General features: G+C 33.5%; 1 protein-coding gene and 1 long non-coding RNA gene across 2 annotated transcripts in view; one reads left to right on the forward strand and one right to left on the reverse strand.

The window, feature by feature from the left end:
• Positions 1 to 243: 243 nt before the first annotated feature.
• Positions 244 to 1,052, forward strand: LOC128296415 (uncharacterized). Its single transcript, XR_008287035.1, has 2 exons — positions 244 to 329; positions 660 to 1,052. It is a non-coding gene; the product is annotated as an uncharacterized LOC128296415 (long non-coding RNA).
• A 4,399-nt stretch (positions 1,053 to 5,451) lies between these two features.
• LOC108468658 (uncharacterized) overlaps positions 5,452 to 19,544 on the reverse strand; it is a 47,845-nt gene continuing 33,752 nt past the window's right edge. The window contains exons 2-10 of the mRNA XM_053032032.1: positions 9,647 to 9,730; positions 8,907 to 9,544; positions 8,528 to 8,726; positions 8,157 to 8,294; positions 7,876 to 8,033; positions 6,818 to 7,710; positions 6,230 to 6,299; positions 5,785 to 5,865; positions 5,452 to 5,634 (exon numbers count right to left, since the gene is read on the reverse strand). Coding sequence (XP_052887992.1) covers positions 5,452 to 5,634; positions 5,785 to 5,865; positions 6,230 to 6,299; positions 6,818 to 7,710; positions 7,876 to 8,033; positions 8,157 to 8,294; positions 8,528 to 8,726; positions 8,907 to 9,544; positions 9,647 to 9,730 — 2,444 coding nt within the window. The remainder of the gene's footprint in view (positions 5,635 to 5,784; positions 5,866 to 6,229; positions 6,300 to 6,817; positions 7,711 to 7,875; positions 8,034 to 8,156; positions 8,295 to 8,527; positions 8,727 to 8,906; positions 9,545 to 9,646; positions 9,731 to 19,544) is intronic.

Genomic DNA, 19,544 nt, shown 5'->3' on the forward strand with positions numbered 1-19,544 from the left:
TACTTTGTTTTGTTTTAATAGCAATTAAGTTTTTTTTTTATTTGCAGATTGGTGCAATGATAAGGGCTTTGACCAATTTCCTTTTCATCATTAACCTTGTTTTTGTCAGTCCAAACACACCTTTCTGGTTCATCATTAGGCAGGTTTTTCCCATGATGGCTTCCAGTATCTGATCTGTCTCTTTCAGATATACCTTTAAACTTCGGTAGATTATTATTATTATTATTATTTGCTAATCTCTCTAGGGTTTCAAGGTGGAGAAGATTGGTTGCATCTTCCCTCAAAGTGAAACCTTTGGAACAATGCTTGGCCTGAGAAAAGGACCAAAGGTAAAATGGAAGTCAAATTCTTTCCCTTTCTTTTAACAGTTTGAAATTCCCATTGAAGTAATTTAGTGCATGTAATAACCTAATATAAATGTCCTTCACTTATACACACATACACATGGGTTTTTTCTTTTATCAGCTTTCTTACCTGCTTTGCCTAATCACTAACTTAGTTTCTGTCTATATATAGCTAGCTAGGTGGCTAGAACGAATAATGGAGTTTTCATTGTAAAAGAAAAAAAGAAGAAAAAGTTTTTTGTCCCATGACATGTTAATCTAAAACCCTAAATTTGATCATAAAATGAGGTAGGGTTGGTTTCATCTTACAAACAGGGTTAAGGAGGTTTCCATGAGTGACTATCAGTTGAATGGAAGGCTGATTTTGCCAACGTTGGGAATTAGTGAAAGAACAAAAAACGAGGTGTATATATTGTTCACAATAAAATTTCCATAAGTTGCTATTTGCTTTACTCATGGGATGCCAAGGGACACAACACATGAAGAAACAGTTGATTAGAAAGATTGGCAGGCTTTACTTATATGACATTATTTCCCCCATTCGCCTTGCTTCCCACCACCTGATAAGGTGCGTTTTATTCGCTTTTAATCTTACTTTATATTTCTTATTAAGATTATTTTGTTTAGATTTTAAATATTTTATAGAACTCATAATCTGGTTATAAAATGTAACATCAATATCACTAATTCTTAAATTATTTAACATTACGAGTGTGATCTAAAATTTAGATAATTTTTCTTTTACTTTTATTATTTTAATCAGTTTTATCCTAAACCAAATTCAAGTTATTATATTTTATTCTAAATATTAGTTTATTATTAATTATTATATTTTATTCTCAAAGTCTTATATATAGTAATAATTAAAATTTTTATCGGTTAAAATCTGTCTTCTTTCAATATTGTGCTTATAAAAATGTTTATATATTGATTTAACCTCAAAATTATAGACAATTGTGATAGTATTCAATTAAAAGTTTGATTAAAATGAAATTAATGTATAAATACTTGATTTTATATAAAATATTGCATACAGTCAAACTATAAAATTATATTTTTTGTGACTTGAACATCAAATTTAACCCATAACATTAAGATTACTAAAACTCGGCAGATATAATATTTTAAGGCTTAATGTTTATTACAAATATCGGTGTATAATTTTATATATTGCTAATGAATCAGATGATATGTTATTTAAATTTTTAAAATAAATTTATTTGTGTTTATTTTAGATGATTTATTATTTTATTCTATAGATGTATCATAGTTTATTAAGTAACGAAAGAGAGAATTAATTTATTTTTTCTTTTAATTTGGTTTCTGAAAATTATTAAACTCTCTGGTATCTTCTTCTAATAAACCGAATACCATAAAATGATAAGGGAACCCTAATAACTACTACAGTAGAACTTGTGTTTGCTGCAACTTTTCATGCTCGACTCGAAACCCCAGAATTCCATTTTTGTGAGAGAAATGACAGGATATTGCTCAAAACTCAATCTCTGTTAGAGATCAGTGAGGCCCAAGTTTATCACGCATCCGTTTTTTCAAGCCCAAACATTATTTAACAAACTCAGGCCCAGAGACAACCTGGATGAGTGCCTGAGCGTCAGGTGATGGAGAACAATTAGAGTTTGGCAAAAACAGGCTCGAGCCCAGAAGCTCGCTCCTGTCAACCTGAGCCTATAACGATCTAAGCCCGTGAAATCCCAAACCTGTAATAGATCCGAGCTCGAAAAAACTCAAACCTGAGATAACTCCGACTTAAAGCCCGGACTTTATAACTAAACAACCATAATAGACATTAATAATTAATATAATTTTATGATATCACTTAAAATATATATAAATGATAATTCTATTTTTTTGAAAATATATTCATAAACATTGCATATTTATATTACAATTTTATTAACAGGAGAAGTAATTAATAATAATTTCTCATGATAAAATTTTAAAGACATTAGTTTAATATAAAATATTTTAATACTATAACTATATATGTATAATAAATATATAAAATTGGTAGTTATTAAAACCTATAAAATTGAAAATTAATGATAACATAATAATATATTTTATCATTATTATCAAAACTAAAACCAATTACCTAACTTGACCTTAAATTGATATAATAAATTAGTATATTACTAATATATTATTAATAATATAATATATAATTATTACTAAAAATATAAATACATATATAAGTATTATTATAATATAAATTATAATAAAATATATGATATTATAATGTTTAATCATCGATACATTTGTATATATATAAAATATTAATATTTTATATGATATATCATTATATAATATTATAGGAGGACTAACTTTTAAATGTACAAAAAATATAAAGACTTAGAGCATATTTAACCTAGTATAATAATGTAATGCCCCAAACCCGGCCTAGGTGTCCAGACCAAGTTCGAAGAGTTACATGAACAACACTAAAAATCCATAGTCATCAACATGAATAAAAGAAAGTCGTTCAACATAATAACAAACATAGTAATAAGCTAATCATTCATCCATCTTAAAAAGTGGTATTATTAGAGAATATTGATATTTCTAATATTATAACTAAAGTAGTGATAAAGTGGATTGACTGAGCTTCCACAACGTCGACCCGTTCAAAGCTGTGAACCACCTATAATCCAATTAACCACAATGAGTTGTAAACCCAATGTATATAAGAAATATGTATACTAAAGTACGATTATATAAATGAATCCCGAATCTAAGATTCCAATCAGAACTAGAAGACCTCAAGTACAGATTTACGTATCAGATAGATGGCAAATCAATTCCAGTTTAGCTATAGAGCACATCAGAAACAGATGCAGTTAATCCTACCCCCATCCGTTACACATCATCTCCGACCATCCCCACACACCATTTAGGCATTGAATACCCATCCATCCCTGTACACCGCTTAGTGTCGGTATGACACCTTTCAAAATATTTGCAGCTTAGCTGCCAGGTCAATAAGTGAATAAACACTCGGTTCATATATATATAAATGTTGTAACCTAGCTACTGAATCAGAACATATCACTTCCTTCATTACTCGATTCCTACCCAATGTAAATACAGTTTACAGATATCAAAATGTATACACAGTCATTCAGTTTCAGTAATCAGTTGTATAATCAGAATTTCAGTAGCAGTCATACGATCTAATTCAGGGCATACATACACGTTACGGGTGGCCTACATTTGTGTTAATAATTCTTACAGCCCAGAAAATAATTCCAAGCTTGATCCACACGTTCGTGTGCCCAGCTGTGTGTCTTACACAGCCTGACACATGCCCGTGTTGTCTGCCCATGTGGTCCTAAATCACAAACAATGAGTCACACAGCCTAGGTATACGCCCGTGTCTCTGACCCGTGTACCCTCTAATCACAAACAGTGAGTCACACGGTCTGGACACACGCCTGTGTCTTTAGCCTGTGCGCTCTCTAATTACAAACAATGAGTCACACGGCCTGAACACACACCTGTGTCTCTTGCCCGTGTGGCTCGTATTTGCTAAACAGGGAGTTTTACAGCCTAACACACGGTCGTGTGGCATCGATAGCCATGTTTTTTGACGTCTGAAATTCAAAAAAACTCGGGTTTTCGGTATGCACCTGGTATAGATTTGAAGTTGAAGTAACAGAGAACACTTTGAAACCTAAAACGACAACCAATTTATCAATTTAGAGGAAACAACCACTTCAACTGCTAAGTTAACAATCAAATTAACTGTGTCGAAACTATTCGCTTACCAACACTTTAACGACAATCAACCGAAACTAAACTTCTGAAGGCCTACTTCTTTCGATATCCTCACTTAATAAAGAAGCAATTTGAACAATTAATAGAAGTTTCAGATATCGAACAAAACCATCACTCAAAAATGAAACTTGATGAAACTAATAGAATAGAAGGCAACCATAAGTGAACTTAAATAGAACACCTTCAATTACAGTAATAAGCAACGTGTTAACCTTGGTTAAATCCAGTAGAAGAGTCTACGAAAGTAAGCAAAAGAAAATAAAAGAAAAATGGAAAAAAATGGGAAGAAGATGAAAGAAGGGGAAAAAAAACAGTAGGCTAGGGAAAAAAGAAAAAAAGAGAAATTTAATTAATCCAAGTGAACTAGAGCAAAAAGAAAAAAGTGTTCTTCCATTCCTCACACAATTACTAGAACCCATGGCTAAAGGAAACACAATGTATAACCATCGAACTAGCATGCTCATTCTTAGCATAGGTTTACATATAATTAAATTTAAGTTAGCGGCCTAAGAGTAGGGATTAGTTAAAATTGAATAACAAAAATTCTAACGATGCGACTTGAACTCCCAACCTTAAACACAAAAGCAGAGCACATAACCACAGATACAAAAATTTAATTACGACAGTTTCTAACAGTCATTCAATCAAATTTTTGGGACGTTACAAATAATAAATAATATATATATAATAAGTAATATATAATGTACTACTATTATACATAACTAGTATTATAATATTGATTATAATAAAAGATATAGTATTACATGATATTATAATATTTAATCATTTATGCAAATATATAAACTATTAATATATGATGTGATATAACATTATATAATATAGTAGGAGTGCTAACTTTCAAATGTAAGAAAAGTTTAGTGATTTAGAACATATTTCAACTAGTATAATAATAAACAATAATATGTAATATGTAATATATAATGTATTACTATTATATATAATCATTATATTATAGATTATAATAAAAGATATAACATTACATAATGTTATAATGTTTATTCATTAATGCGCATAGGGGTGAGCGTTCGATCGAATCAAATCGAATCGAATCAAATGAAAAAATTTCGAGTTAATCGAGTTGACGAATCATATTTTGTCATCCTAATTTGATTTGAAATTTTCTCGAATTGAGTCTGGTGAGTAATGAGAAACACAATGAAGAATAAAAACTGAATAATACTTTTTCATATCTCAACAAGGCAAACAACAACGATATATATACACAACTTAGTTAGCAGTTGATTAATAACAGACTAACGAACTGCTAACTGTCGCTAACAACCACCACAATCATTTAATTCCTTAATATGCCTCTAGCTTTCTCTGCGATCTCTGACTGACCATGTTTAGCAATAGCCTTGAGACATGACCTGAACTTTGTAAACAAAGGAGCTGACAAAGGCTTAGTGAACACATCTGCTATTTGCTCTTGAGCAGGAACATGTCCTACTGTCAACCATCCAGCAACAATTTTTTCCTGTACAAAAAAGAGATCTAATTCAACATGTTTGGATTTGAATGTAATCTTGGATTAGTAAAAAAAGATATGACTCGAGTTATCGCGACAAGCAAAGACTATACGAGTAGATGAAATATGCAACTCAGACAAGAGAGACTCGAGCCAAACCACTTCAGTAACAATGTGAGCAAGAGCGCGATACTCAGCTTCGGCAGTTGACCTAGAGACGACCTTTTGTTTCTTGGATCCCTAGGCGATCGGATTCCCTCCAAGAAACACACAGAACCCCGTAATAGATCGTCTATCATCCACATCGGTTCCCCAATTCGCATCTGAGTATCCTACTAAATCTAGGTTGACAGCCTTAGTAAAATGCAGACCATAATCCGTGGTGTTTTGAAGGTACCGAAGAATACATTTCACAGCCTTAAAGTGTTGATCTAAAGGTTGATGCATGAACTGGCAAACTTTATTGACAGCAAACGTAATATCAGGCCTGGTGATGACTACGTATTGCAAAGCTCCCACAATACTTCTTTAGTCAGACGCATTCTCCACTGCACTCCTATCATGTCGAGACCAAGTACATGATGTGACCATGGATATAGGTAACCCTTTTGCATGATCCATCTTGGCTTTCTGTAGAAGATCGAGAACATACTTCTACTGACTTAAGAACAGCCCTGCAGGAGTAAGATGAACCTCAATTCCAAGAAAGTAAGAAAAAGATCCCAAATCTTTCAAGGAAAACTTGTTATGTAGAAGTGTGACAAATTCATCAATGTTGCTTTTGTGATGACTAGTAACAATGATATCATCCACATATACAAGGACATATAGACAAACATCCGCAGTTTTTCAAACAAATAAAGACCCATCAGACTTGGTCAAAAGAAAATCGGACATGAGTAAGAAGTCTCTCAATTCAGAGAACCAAGCTCTAGGGGCCTGCTTAAGACCATAGAGTGCCTTCTTCAATTTACAAACTAAAGTTTGATTACCATGTTTTTGTTCAAAACCAGGAGGCTAAACCATGTAGATTTTTTCAGACAAATCACCATTTAAAAAAGCATTATCGACGTCGAGCTGCCTAAGGTGCCAACCGAACTTTACAGCAAGAGTTAAGACAACACGAATGGTTGTTAGCTTGACAATAGGACTGAAAGTCTCATGGAAGTTAATGCCAGCTTCCTAAAGATACCCTTTGACCATCAGACGACCTTTGTATCGGGCTATGGTGCCATTAGCATGCTTTTTAAGCTTAAACACCCATTTGCACCCCACAGCCCTTCTGTTGGTAGGTAAGGGAACCAAGTCCCATGTCTGATTTCTTATCAACGCATCAAACTTTTGTTTAGCAACCAGAGCCCACTCTTTCGATGACAAGGCCTCCTCAATTGTAACTGGTTTAGGAACACCAATCTCTGTTAAAAAAACACATGGTTTGAAAATCCCACTCTTGGCCCGGGTTTGTATGGGATGAGTGTTGATAGGAGGTACATGTAGGGATTTATTAACCTGAACATTACTGGAAACCACTCGAGAGGTCTCAGAAGAAGAAAAACCTGATGCCTGAGGAGAATGAGAAAACTGATTACTGCTATCCTGATCGTGAGATACCACAGCAGTAGCTGGCAGAGGTTGGAAATCAATGGACCCTGAGGAAGCAAATATAGAAGAAAAACGTACTACTGGAACTTGAGATGCATGACGCTGGAACTGAGGTGAAGGAACAGAAGAAACAGAACCAGCTGGAGAAGCAGAAGTAACAAACGAAAAAGTGGCCTCATCAAAAATTACATGGCGAGAAACAAATAACTTGCCAGTGTCATCCATGTATTTATACCCTTTGTGAACAAGACTGTAGCCAAGGAATACACAAGGACGAGAGTGATACTCCAGTTTATGAGTGTTAAACGGCCTTAGATAAGGGTAACACCGACAACCAAAAACCCGCAGATGCATAAATGAAGGAGGGGTTTTATGTAAAGCTTCATAAGGAGACATGCCATAGAGAACAGGTGTGGGAAGCCTATTAATAAGATAGACAACACTGATAAAAGCATGCGCCCAAAAACGTAGAGGAATATTAACCTGAGCAAGCAAAGTTAAACCAATATCAACAATATGTCTATGCTTTCTTTTCACCAACCCATTTTGCTCGGAAGTATGAGGACATGAGAGGCGATGATGAATCCCGAGCTGAGCAAGTACCTTGGGAAAAGACCGAAATTTACCGCCTCAATCGGACTGGAGAACCTTTATAGAACAACCAAACTGAACAGCAACCAATTTTTGTAGTTGAAGAAACTTCTCAAGAGCCTCAGACTTGTGTTTAATGAGATACATCCAAGTATGATGAGAGTAAGCATCGATAAAAGACACACAATAAGAGTGGCCTTCAGATGAGATAGAATCTGGGCCCCAAAGATCAGAGACAATAAGTTCAAAAAGAGCTGAATATGTGGTAGTGGAAGGAGAAAAAGGTAGCTTATAGGATTTGCCAAGTTAACATGTAAAACATATTGATGACAACTTACAAGTGTTAAAAGCAATATTATTCTTATGAAGAATTGCCATAACAGTCTTATTACAAGGGTGGCCAAGTCTCTTATGCCAAAAACCAAAAACACAACTATTATCAACCGAGGACTTCAATTGAGCAGCACAAACCGTGGCTGAAAAATCACCATTCTTGAATCAGATGGAGTTGCAAAGATCAAACTGGTGCAAACCATTATGTATGCATCCCTCCAACAATATTGTCCCTACCTTGATATCCTTCACAAAACAATGTCGAGGATAAAATTCAAAGAAAACTTTGTTATCACTAGCAAACTATACAATAGATAGTAGGTTTTACAAATATGAGGAACATGCAAAATATTTTTTAGGTGAAAAACTCTATTACCAGATGTAAAACAACTGGAACTAGTATGAGCTACAGACACGGGTACACCATTTCCCATAAAGACCTTGTTGGTACCTATGTATGGTGCTGATTCCAGCAAGTTGTCGAGATCATTGGTCACATGATGAGACGCACCGGAGTCAGGGTACCAGACCTTGCCATTCGAGGAACATAGCCCTTGCTTAGAGACTACATTTGCCTGCAAATTCATTCCTTGAACCTTGCTATTGTGAGAACAACAATACGAACATCACAGGACAAGGGAGAAGGACTTTGAAACTGATGATACTGAACCTGCATCGGCTGATCAGAAACACCCGCAAATGACCAATCCAGCCACATAACTGACACTGAGGCTTGTTGTGGAAAAATTTTCTACCTCTGCCTTGACTACGAGAGGACCGACATGACCTCTGTAAGATGTCCCAAAGTCTTTAGTAGACGAACCAGTATTGCCAGTAGTAGAAACATTCTGTTGAGCAATATTCGCTTGTAAAGCTATACTGGACGCCAAATCTTGTTGCCAAGACTCACAATCCAACAACATGTCAGCAAGAAGATCGAGAGAAACATTCATTGCAGAAGCCACAACTCGTGCGGACTCATACTCCACTGGTAAACCTGCAAGAACAATACTAACCTGTTCTTGCTCAGTAATGAGAGTTCCTGCAGCCATAAGAGTGTCACACAAACTTTGAACCTTAGCCAGGTATTCTTTGACCGTTAAAGACCCTTTCTTCTGAGAATAAAGAGAATGTCTCAGAGTAGAGACTGCTAAAACAGACTTCGAAGTAAATCTACGCAAAACAATACTCCAGACTTCAAAACTCGTTTTGGCACCACTAAGATGAACCAGAACATCATCGCTAACAGTGGATAATAACCATGAGGCTAACAACTTATCTTGTTGAACATGAAACAAGAACTCAGGATTGGGAATAAGAACCCCATTACTATCAACAACAGACTGCGGAGGAACACCAACAGTACCAAGAACAAAATTATGCAAACCATACCCTTCAAGGATGAGCATCACCTATTGCTTCCAGAAAAGAAAATTACGATCATTGAGTTTGACCGTTTCATGTTTAGGAAACTGATGAAGTTTTCGCAAGATACCAAGGCCAGGATCGGGGGACGAACAATCTCCTGGAGCAGTCGTATTGAACGACTGACGATTCTCGTCATTATTGCCAGAAATAGCTTCAGTAGGCATGAAAAAAGAAAAAAAAAACTTATGGCTGTGATACCATAATGAGAAACACAATGAAGAATAGAAACTGAATAATACTTTTTCATATCTCTACAAGGCAAACAACAACGATATTTATACACAACTTAGGTAGCAGCTGATTAATAACAAACTAACTAACTGCTAACTGTCGCTAACAACCACCAAAATCATTTAATTCCTTAATAGTGAGATGGAATTCGAATCGAATCGAATATATTTGTTCAAGTTAAATTTTAAAAAATAATTTTGGGCCCTTGTAACCATTGTCACCCACCGAAATAAAATTTGTCCACCTTAATCAAAATTTTTATTAACTTTCATCACCTTATAGCTTATTTATTAAACTTTTATATATGGGTTAGCTTATTTGCTTGCTTAGTTGTTTCAATTACCTTCAGATTTTTGCCACTATGTATTTTGAAATTAAAAATATATTAAATGTAAAATGTGATTTTTTAATAAAATTTATTTTAAAGATAAAATGTGAAATTGATACCAATACAAAATTTTAACATGAATATTTAATGGCATAATTAATAATTCAATTTTAATATAAATATTCAATATGACTAAACAATTCAATAATATAAATAATATAAAATGTGAAATTTAATTTAATAATATAAATAGTAGATATAAAAAAATTATTACTATTTATGTTTAGTGATTTTTTGGATAATTTTGATTTTTTATTGGAGAGTAAAGGGTGAGAAGTAAAAGTTTAGGGGAAAATAAAAGTTTTGGAGATTAAAAGTTTGAGGAAAGTAAATAAATAGGGGGAGTAAAATTTTGGAGGAAAATATTAAAAAATTGAGGGGAGGGATGGGTTTGGGTAGATGGGAGGGGGATGGAAAGGAAGTAAAAATTTTAGGGGGAAAGTGGGAGGGAGTAAAAATTTTGGGGGAAAATAAAAAGTTTTGAGGGTTTTTGGAGTAAAATTTTGAGAAAAAGTAAATGGAATAGTAAAATTTTGGTGGGAAATGGACTTTGGGTAGATTGGGGGGTTGGGATGGAAGGGGAGTAAAAGTTTTGGGGAGAAAGTGGGAAGGAGTAAAAGTTTTGAGGGAAAAATAAAAAGATTTGGAAGTTTAGGGTAAAAATGTAAAATATTATAGTTTGATATTCTAATTATTCGAATTATTCGAGTTATTCGAATTCAAAAAACTCAACTCGATTCGAACTCGAAATTCAAAAAAAAATTCCAGTTCACTCGAATAACTCGAAATTCGAATTTTTTTTATTTTTTCTGGTCGAATCAAATTTTGCTCACCCCTAAATGTGCAATATATGAACTATTAATATATTATATATTATATGATATGATATAATATTATATAGTATAATAGGAGGTTAGCTTTCAAATGCACGAAGATAGGGACTTAGACCATAATTCAACTAGTATAATAAGAAACACAATATATAATAATTAATATATAATTTACTACTATTATATATAACTATTATTATATTATAGATTATAAAAAAGATATAGTATTGCATGATATTATAATGTTTAATCATTAATGCATATATAAACTATTAATATGTTATATACTACATGATATGATAGATATAGCATTATATAATATAGAAGGAAAGCTAACTTTCAAATGTACGAAAAATATAGGAGCTTAGAACATATTTCAATCAATATAATAACAAACAATAATATATAATAATTAATACGTAATGTACTATTATTATATATAACTATTATTATATTATAGATATAGTATTACTTGATATTATAATGTTTAATAATTGATGTATATATATGTATATAAACTATTTATATATTATATACTATATGATATGATTTAATATTATATAATGTAGTAGGAGGATTAACTTTCAAATGTAGGAAAAGTATTGGGACTTAAAGCATATTTCAACCAAGATAATAAACAATAATATATGATAATAGTTAATATATTATGCATTACTCTACTATTATAATATGTGATATAATATTATATAATAAAAATAATATATTTTATAAGTATTAGTATAATAACTATTATTATATTATATATTATAATAAAAGATATAAAATCAATAGTTATGTGAAATTTAGTATATTAAAATTTATAATTATAAAAAATACATAAAATATTATTACAAATTTAATATCTTAATAAAATACTATTTATGTAAATTAGATTTTAAATTAGACTTTTACTTCAAATTATATTTGGATATTGGGTTTAATTTCTTTTCATTTTGGACTTGAGATTTAGGTTATAATTGGCTTATTTTGACTTTGGATAATAATGAGTATATTATTTGGGTTTGGTCTTATATAATATATTTGGGGTTTGGAATAAATATTTTAGAATATGCACATTAGGTTTATAAATTTAATAAAAAACAAAAAAACTATTTAATTGTTAATATAATATAACAATGAACAATAAAAGATATTTTCATTAATTCATATAATATTATAAAATAATAAATTTTACATATAATAAACACTTTAATTATTTTATATAAAATATCTTTATTGAATATATATAATTTATGTTTTTATAAGACAAATTTGAATTATGCGTTGTCATTGTATAAAAGTAAAATGAATTATCACATTCGTAATTAAAATGTTTATAACTTATAAAATTCAAAATTATCTGAACTTTTTAGAACTTGCCCAACTCGATTCTAGCCTGAATCCTGAAAATTCGAGTTTGAAAGGGTTCAAGCCTGAGCCCGTAACAAATTCAAACTTGAGAAAGCCCTAAAAATTCCAAACTGAGAAAATTTGAGTCCAAATTAAGCTTGATCCAAGCCTGTGTGTAACATCCCAAATTAGGGCCTAGTCGGAATAGTGGTTTCGAGACCACAAATCTGAAATAGAAATAGTTATTTTATGATTCTCATGAGGTCTATGATATGATTGCATGCTTGTGTGAAAGTTTCATTGATGTGAACAAATCGTGATAAGTTTTATAAGTTTCATAATTTATGAACGTCCGTTCTTGAAAACTAACTATTATCACGACAAAGGCAAGTGCACCTTATTGAACAGTAGTATAGCCTATGGCAAGACCGGGATGTCGAACCCAAAGGAACTAAAAATGCTAGTATTAACTTTCTTTTTATTATCTAGCCTAAAAATAAAGGGGTTTGTTTTATCTAAACTAATTACTAAACTAAGAATGCACAGAAAGTAAATTGGGGAAATAACTTTTGAGAAAACTGATTGATTAAGACAATACCCAAGGAAAAATCCACCTAGACTTCACTTGTTATTTGACTCTGAATCAGACGATTTATTTATCTGACTTGATTCGTAGAAATCCCTAATTTATATTATTATCTCTTTCGAGACTAACAACGTCTAACCCTAGGTTGATTAATTGAAATCTCTTTCTAATTAACTCCCTAGTGTTGCATTAACTCGATCTATGGATTCCCTTATTAGGTTTCACTCTAATCCGACAAAATCTTGTCACCCTATCTCTAGGCGTGCAATCAACTCCACTCAATTATGCTAGATCTACTCTTAGTAGGGACTTTTGCTCCTCTGAATAAGCACATCAAAACTTGAATCAATATCCTGGAATATTAAAACAAGAATTAAGAACACATAATTAAGAATAAGTCAAATATTTATCATACAATTCAGATAATAATAAGATCTGTCTAAGGTTTCATTCCCTTTAGGTATTTAGGGGGTTTAATTTATATTTATGAAAGAAAACATCTCAAAAGAATAATGATAACAAAATATAAAGAAAACCTAAGAACCCTTGAAGGGAATTGAAGGGAGATCTTTAGTCTTGAAGGTGAATCCGACTTCTGAGATGGATCAATCGGCTTTCCTCGAGTAATTCCTTGCCTCCTACTCCGTGTGTTTGTTCTAATTCTCCTCTAGTGTGTTTAAATAGGCTTTAGAATGCCTAAAAACCCTCAAGAGTGGCCTTTTCTGAATAGGACTAAACTTGGGCTCGACAAGGACACGCCTGTGTACAATTTCTTCAATCCGTGTTCAAGGCTGTTAAATAGACACGGCCGTGTGATCTATCCATGTAAGTCGTGCTTGATTCTGCTAAAAAGACACGGCCGTGTGGTCTACCCGTGTAAGGAAGTCCAAGCCGTGTTAGAGCCTGTTAACACTACACGGGCGTGTGGTCTGCCCATGTAAGGAAGTCCAGGCCGTGTTGATTTCCCACGTTGGCCCATTTTTTCGGTTTTCGGCCTGTTTCTCATTTTTTTTACTCTCCTGTGCTCACCTAGGTATAAAACATGAAATTAAAGGATTAGGAGCATCGAATTCACCAAATCTAAGGAAAAATCATCCATAAATGTGCTAAGCATGGGATAAAAATATGTATAAATTACGGTTTATCAAATACTCCCACACTTAAGCATTTGCTTGTCCTCAAGCAAAATCCTCAACTCACAATCAAAATCACTTCTTCTCAACTAATAATTCCTATCGATAATGTCTAAAAATAATCCATAAGTAATTATACATTGAGAATTCAACTAGAAGAATATCAAAGTTTCAAACATTCTAAGTTGAGCATTTTATCACGAAAACCTAGGTATCTCCCCTCATCTAAGTGATTACCTTTGATTCAAAATATCACAGAGTTTTAAGATTCTCACTAAGGATTCACTCAAATCACTCGAAGTGTTTAAGGATAACAAATGAAACACTCATTAGTCAATATGAAAAGTTATTACTATAGGCTTGCGTGAAAATCAAATCTTCACCACTATATATTGAGATGATACATCAATCAAAAGGTCTTTAGAGGGTTGTAACGTGGCTTTGGTTAGGAGGTGTGGTTACAAGTTGAAAAAGAAGGTTAGAATAGAGATTGAATTGAAAAATTACCTAACTAGAAAAATACTACAACTTGATAAATTACATTTCTAATTAGAAAATCCTAGAATTGAACTTTTCTTCATGGGATAAGGAATTTAAATACTTAAGCTCAAAAATAAAGAATTACTACTAATATGTATGTTTTTTTTAAGAACAAGTCAAATAACATAGAACTTTGCTAATTATTACAACGAAAAATAAAACATAGCTAAACAATTAATTCAAATCAAATCTCGACAAAAATAGGGATCAAATTAGGGGATTTCAATAATAATGGGTTATGGGTTAATATTAAGGGTAAATCAATAAATGGCTTGTTAGGCTTAAAAGGGTTCACTAAGGGTTAATTATGAGGGTAGGCTTTTATGGAGTAAGTGGGTTAAACCTAAGTGCCTTTATCATCTCGACATATCAAATCAATGGTGTGGTCTTGACATGCATAATCAAGCAAGTTCTAGAATAACGATTCGATATTGACGCACTCAAAGCAACAATAAAAGTGAGCATGAAAGAAATAATATATGCTCTAAGGGCTCAATATCTCACAAAAATTATGGCTTTTTGATGTTTAACCTATGAATTTCAACTTAAGATAATACCTAAACTTGGGGAAACTACCTAAAAATTTTTAATTTTCAAGAATCAACTTTTCATGCTTGATTCCTTAATTCCTTTAAAGTTTAAATAGTCAATGCATAAACGCCTATGTTTTAATTCAAGACATATCAATAAAAATCATAAATTAATCAAGGTTCATTCTAATAGTGATATGAGTGATTCATGTGAGAATAAGACAAAATTCAGGGATTTTTCTGATAATGATATAAATAACCCCCCCGCACTTAAGATGCACATTGTCCTCAATGTACAAAGATAGATTTACGACAATATAGATATAATATCATAAGATAGGGAGGGAAGTGAAACTTCCTGAATGATGAATGGACTCCTTAATGGGCTAGAGCGAGAATTGAGGATAAAGCTGAAGGAAAGGCATGATTCTGAGGGATAAATGAGAGAACACCACTGTGAAGGAGAATTAAGGGAATAATTCGATGATAACCATAAAGATAGGTAAAGTTTAAAAATATAAAAAACATGAGTCTTTAAAAATAAATAAAAGTAAAGAAATAAAAATAAAATGAGTTTAAAAAGAGCCACGGCCGTATCACACGGCCGTGTGGCTCGCGTCTAGCCCGTGTTTATCGCGAAATGAGAAATCGTCACACGCCCTTAGGGCACGCCCATGTATCTAGGCCGTGTGGTCTTATGGTCGTATCGCACGATCGTGCACAATGTGGTTCACTTCTCTAACGCTCGTGTTCTTTTGACAGTCTCGACCACTGGTGGTGACATGGGCGTGTCGTACGCCCGTGTTAATTTATCAGTTTCTTCTACAGGTGTGGCACAAACCCTTGTTACTTTGACAGGATTGCCCACAGCCATGTTACACGGCTGTGGCAATGTATCGAATCCTGTGTTTTGGGAAAAAAATTTACTCTGTTTTCACACGGCTATACTGCACGACCTAAAGCACGCCTATGGGCTAGGCCGTGTTCGCCCCTGTCAAATGTCAAATTTCCTGTAGCTAAACTATGAACAGTTAAAGAAAAATTAAACCCTATTTAGTGATGTTAGTGCTTAGGTTGCCTCCCAAGAAGCGTTTATTTAGAGTCTAAGCTCGACACTACCTTGTAGGTATATTTAGGGAAGTTCGTGAAGCCATAGCTTCTCTCTGTCGTCTTTGGAATTCTCACCATTGTAAAGTTTGAGGCGATGTCCATTTACTTTGAAAGTGCCTTGTGATGGGTGACTTACCTCTACTGTGCCATATAGAAAGACAGTTTGGACTACGAAAGGACCTAACCATCATGATTTAAGCTTCCTAGGGAACAATTTGAGCCTCGAGTTATACAATAAGACAAGATCTTCAACTTAAAATTGCTTGTGTTTTCTTAAATAAGCGTCGTGGCGGTGCTTCGTTGCTTCCTTGTATAGGCGTGAATTTTTATATGCATTGGTTCGCCACTCCCACTCATCTAACTCATTCAACTACATCAACCTGTTTTCACCTGCAAGTTTAGGATCAAAGTTTAGAAATTTTATAGCCTAGGATGCCTTGTGTTCTAACTCAAGTGGTAGATGACAACTTTTTCCATAAACAAGTCTGTAAGGAAATGTTCCTACGGGGGTCTTAAAAGTAGTTCTATAAGCCCATAAAGCATCATCTAATTTCATCGCCCAATCCTTCCTGTTTGATTCTACTATCTTTTCTAGGATACGTTTAAGCTCTCTGTTTGCCACTTCGACTTGGTCACTAGTTTAAGGGTGGTAAGGGGTAGCTGTTCTGTTGTGAATTCCGTATTTCTTAAGGATATTTTCAAATTGGGCGTTACAAAAATGAGTACCCCTATCACTGATGATTGCTCTAGGTGTTCCAAATCGAGAGAAAAGTTTCTTAAGGAAACATACTACTACTCTAGCATTATTAGTAGGTAAAGCTTGGGCTTCAACCTATTTGGACATATAATCCACAGCTAATGAGATGTATTTATTCCCAAATGAACTAGGGGATGATCCCATGAAGTCGATACCCCAAATGTCAAATATTTTACATGAAAGCATATATGTCTAAGGCATTTCATCACGTTTGGAGATATTACCTGTCCTTTGGCATTTGTCACAAGAAGTAACATACCTGTTGGCATTTTTGAATAGAGTGGACTAATAAAAATCTGATTCGAGTATTTTATGTGCGGTCTTATTCCCACTGTAATATCCTCCAGTCGGTCCTGAGTGGCCATGTTCCAAGATCTTCAATGCTTCTGTCCTTGTAACGCATCGCTTAATGACTTAATCTGCACATATACGAAAAAGGAAAGGGTCTTTCCAAAAGTAGTTTTTGACATCAGTAAAGAATCGTTTCTTTTGCTGATGTGTCAACTCTTTTAGGATAATGTTAGCGGCTAAAAAATTTGCAATGTCAGCAAACCAAGGTACCTCAGAATCAGATATAGAAAAAAGTTGTTCTTCAGGGAATAAATCATTTATTTCAACTTCATCTAGCTCTTTGGTACTTGAATTTTCAAGCCTGGAAAGATGATCAGCCGCGAGGTTTTCGGATCCTTTCTTATCCTTAATCTCTAAGTCAAATTCCTGCAATAACAAAATCTATCGGATGAGTCGAGGTTTTGCATCAGTCTTAGTTAAAAAGTAGCGAAGAGAAGAATGGTCAGTATAAACAATAAATTTAGGCAATATTAAATATGGCCTAAATTTATCGAATGCAAAAACCACAACTAGTAGTTCTTTCTTCGTGGTGGTGTAGTTTTCTTGTGCGGCTGTCAAAGTTTTGCTAGCATAATAGATAGGTTGAAAATACTTATCTCTTTGCTGTCCCAAAACTGCACCTATTGCAAAATCACTTGCATCGCACATTAGTTCAAAAGGTGAATATCAATAAGGTGCAATTATAATTGGAGCTTTAGTCAATTTATCCTTTAAAGTATTAAATGCTTCTAAACATTCCTGATCGAAATTAAAAGGCATATCTTTTTCTAGTAATTTAGTCAAAGGCTTAGCTATTTTAGAAAAGTCTTTAATGAATCTTCTATAAAACCCAACATGTCCTAAAATGCTTCAAATAGCCTTAACTGAATTAGGAGGAGGTAGTTTCTCAATGGCTTCAATTTTAGATTTATCAGCCTCAAACCCTTTACTAGAAATTTTATGTCCTAACATAGTACCTTCTTGAACCATAAAGTGACATTTTTCCCAGTTAAGAACAAGATTTGTTTCCTCACATCTTATTAAGACTCGTTTTAAATTTTTAAGGCAAAGATGGAATAAATTACCGAAAACTGAGAAATCATCCATAAATACCTCCATGATGTCTTTTACGAGTTCATAAAAAATGGCCATCATGCAACGCTGAAAAGTAGCAGGAGCATTATATAATAAAAAAGGCATTCTACTATAAGCAAACATACCGTATGGACATGTAAATGTCGTCTTTTCTTGATCTTCAAGAGATATTGGGATTTGAAAATAGCCAGAAAGTCTGTCTAAGAAGCAGTAGTACATGTGCCCTAATAATCTTTCCAACATTTGGTCAATGAATGGAAGGGGATAGTGATCTTTTCTCGTGGCATCATTCTGCTTCCTATAATCAATGCAAACTCTCCAATCTGTGACTGTCCTTGATGGGATTAATTCATTCTTCTCATTGGCTACAACAGTCATGCCTCCCTTCTTAGGAACAACCTACACCAGACTTACCCAAGAACTGTCAGAAATAGGATAAATAATTCTAGCATACCTCAGTTTTAACAACTTCCTTCATGTTGGGGTTCAGTCGTCTTTGGGTTTGCACACATGGCTTATATTCATCTTTTATTAAAATTTTGTGGGTGCAAAAAGAAGGGCTGATCCCTTTAATGTCAGAAATTTTCCAAGCTATGGCCCTTTTATACTCTCTTAATATTTGGAGTAATTCCTCTTTTTCCTTGGGTTGTAAGTTAGCTGCAATAATTACCAGTAATGTAAAATTACTTCTAAGGAAGGCATATTCCAAGTGATTCGAAAATTGTTTAAGTTCTAGTTTGGGAGGTTCTTCAATAGAGGGTTTTTGCTTGAGTTCATAGTTTACCTTAATACCCTCATATTCTACTGATTTTGGGGAGGGTTAATTAGAATTTAGTTCGGTTCCTATCTCAGAATCATCATCCACCCCCTCTCCTTGGGCAAGACACAGTTCTATCATGTCCTTGAGTGCGATTTCTTCAACTTTACTGGGTATGGGATTGGTGGTTTATATTCTTTTGGCATTGGATTGTCATTGTTTTCGGGTTCTACCTCCTCTCCTTTGTTTCTGTCAGCTTCTTGTGGTGGCTTTTTTTCAGATTCAGCTAACACTTTCCTAGTCTTTAGTGTAACTGCTTTCACATGCT

This window comes from Gossypium arboreum, chromosome 8, assembly GCF_025698485.1.
Source record: "Gossypium arboreum isolate Shixiya-1 chromosome 8, ASM2569848v2, whole genome shotgun sequence".
Classification (NCBI taxonomy): Eukaryota; Viridiplantae; Streptophyta; class Magnoliopsida; order Malvales; family Malvaceae; genus Gossypium; species Gossypium arboreum.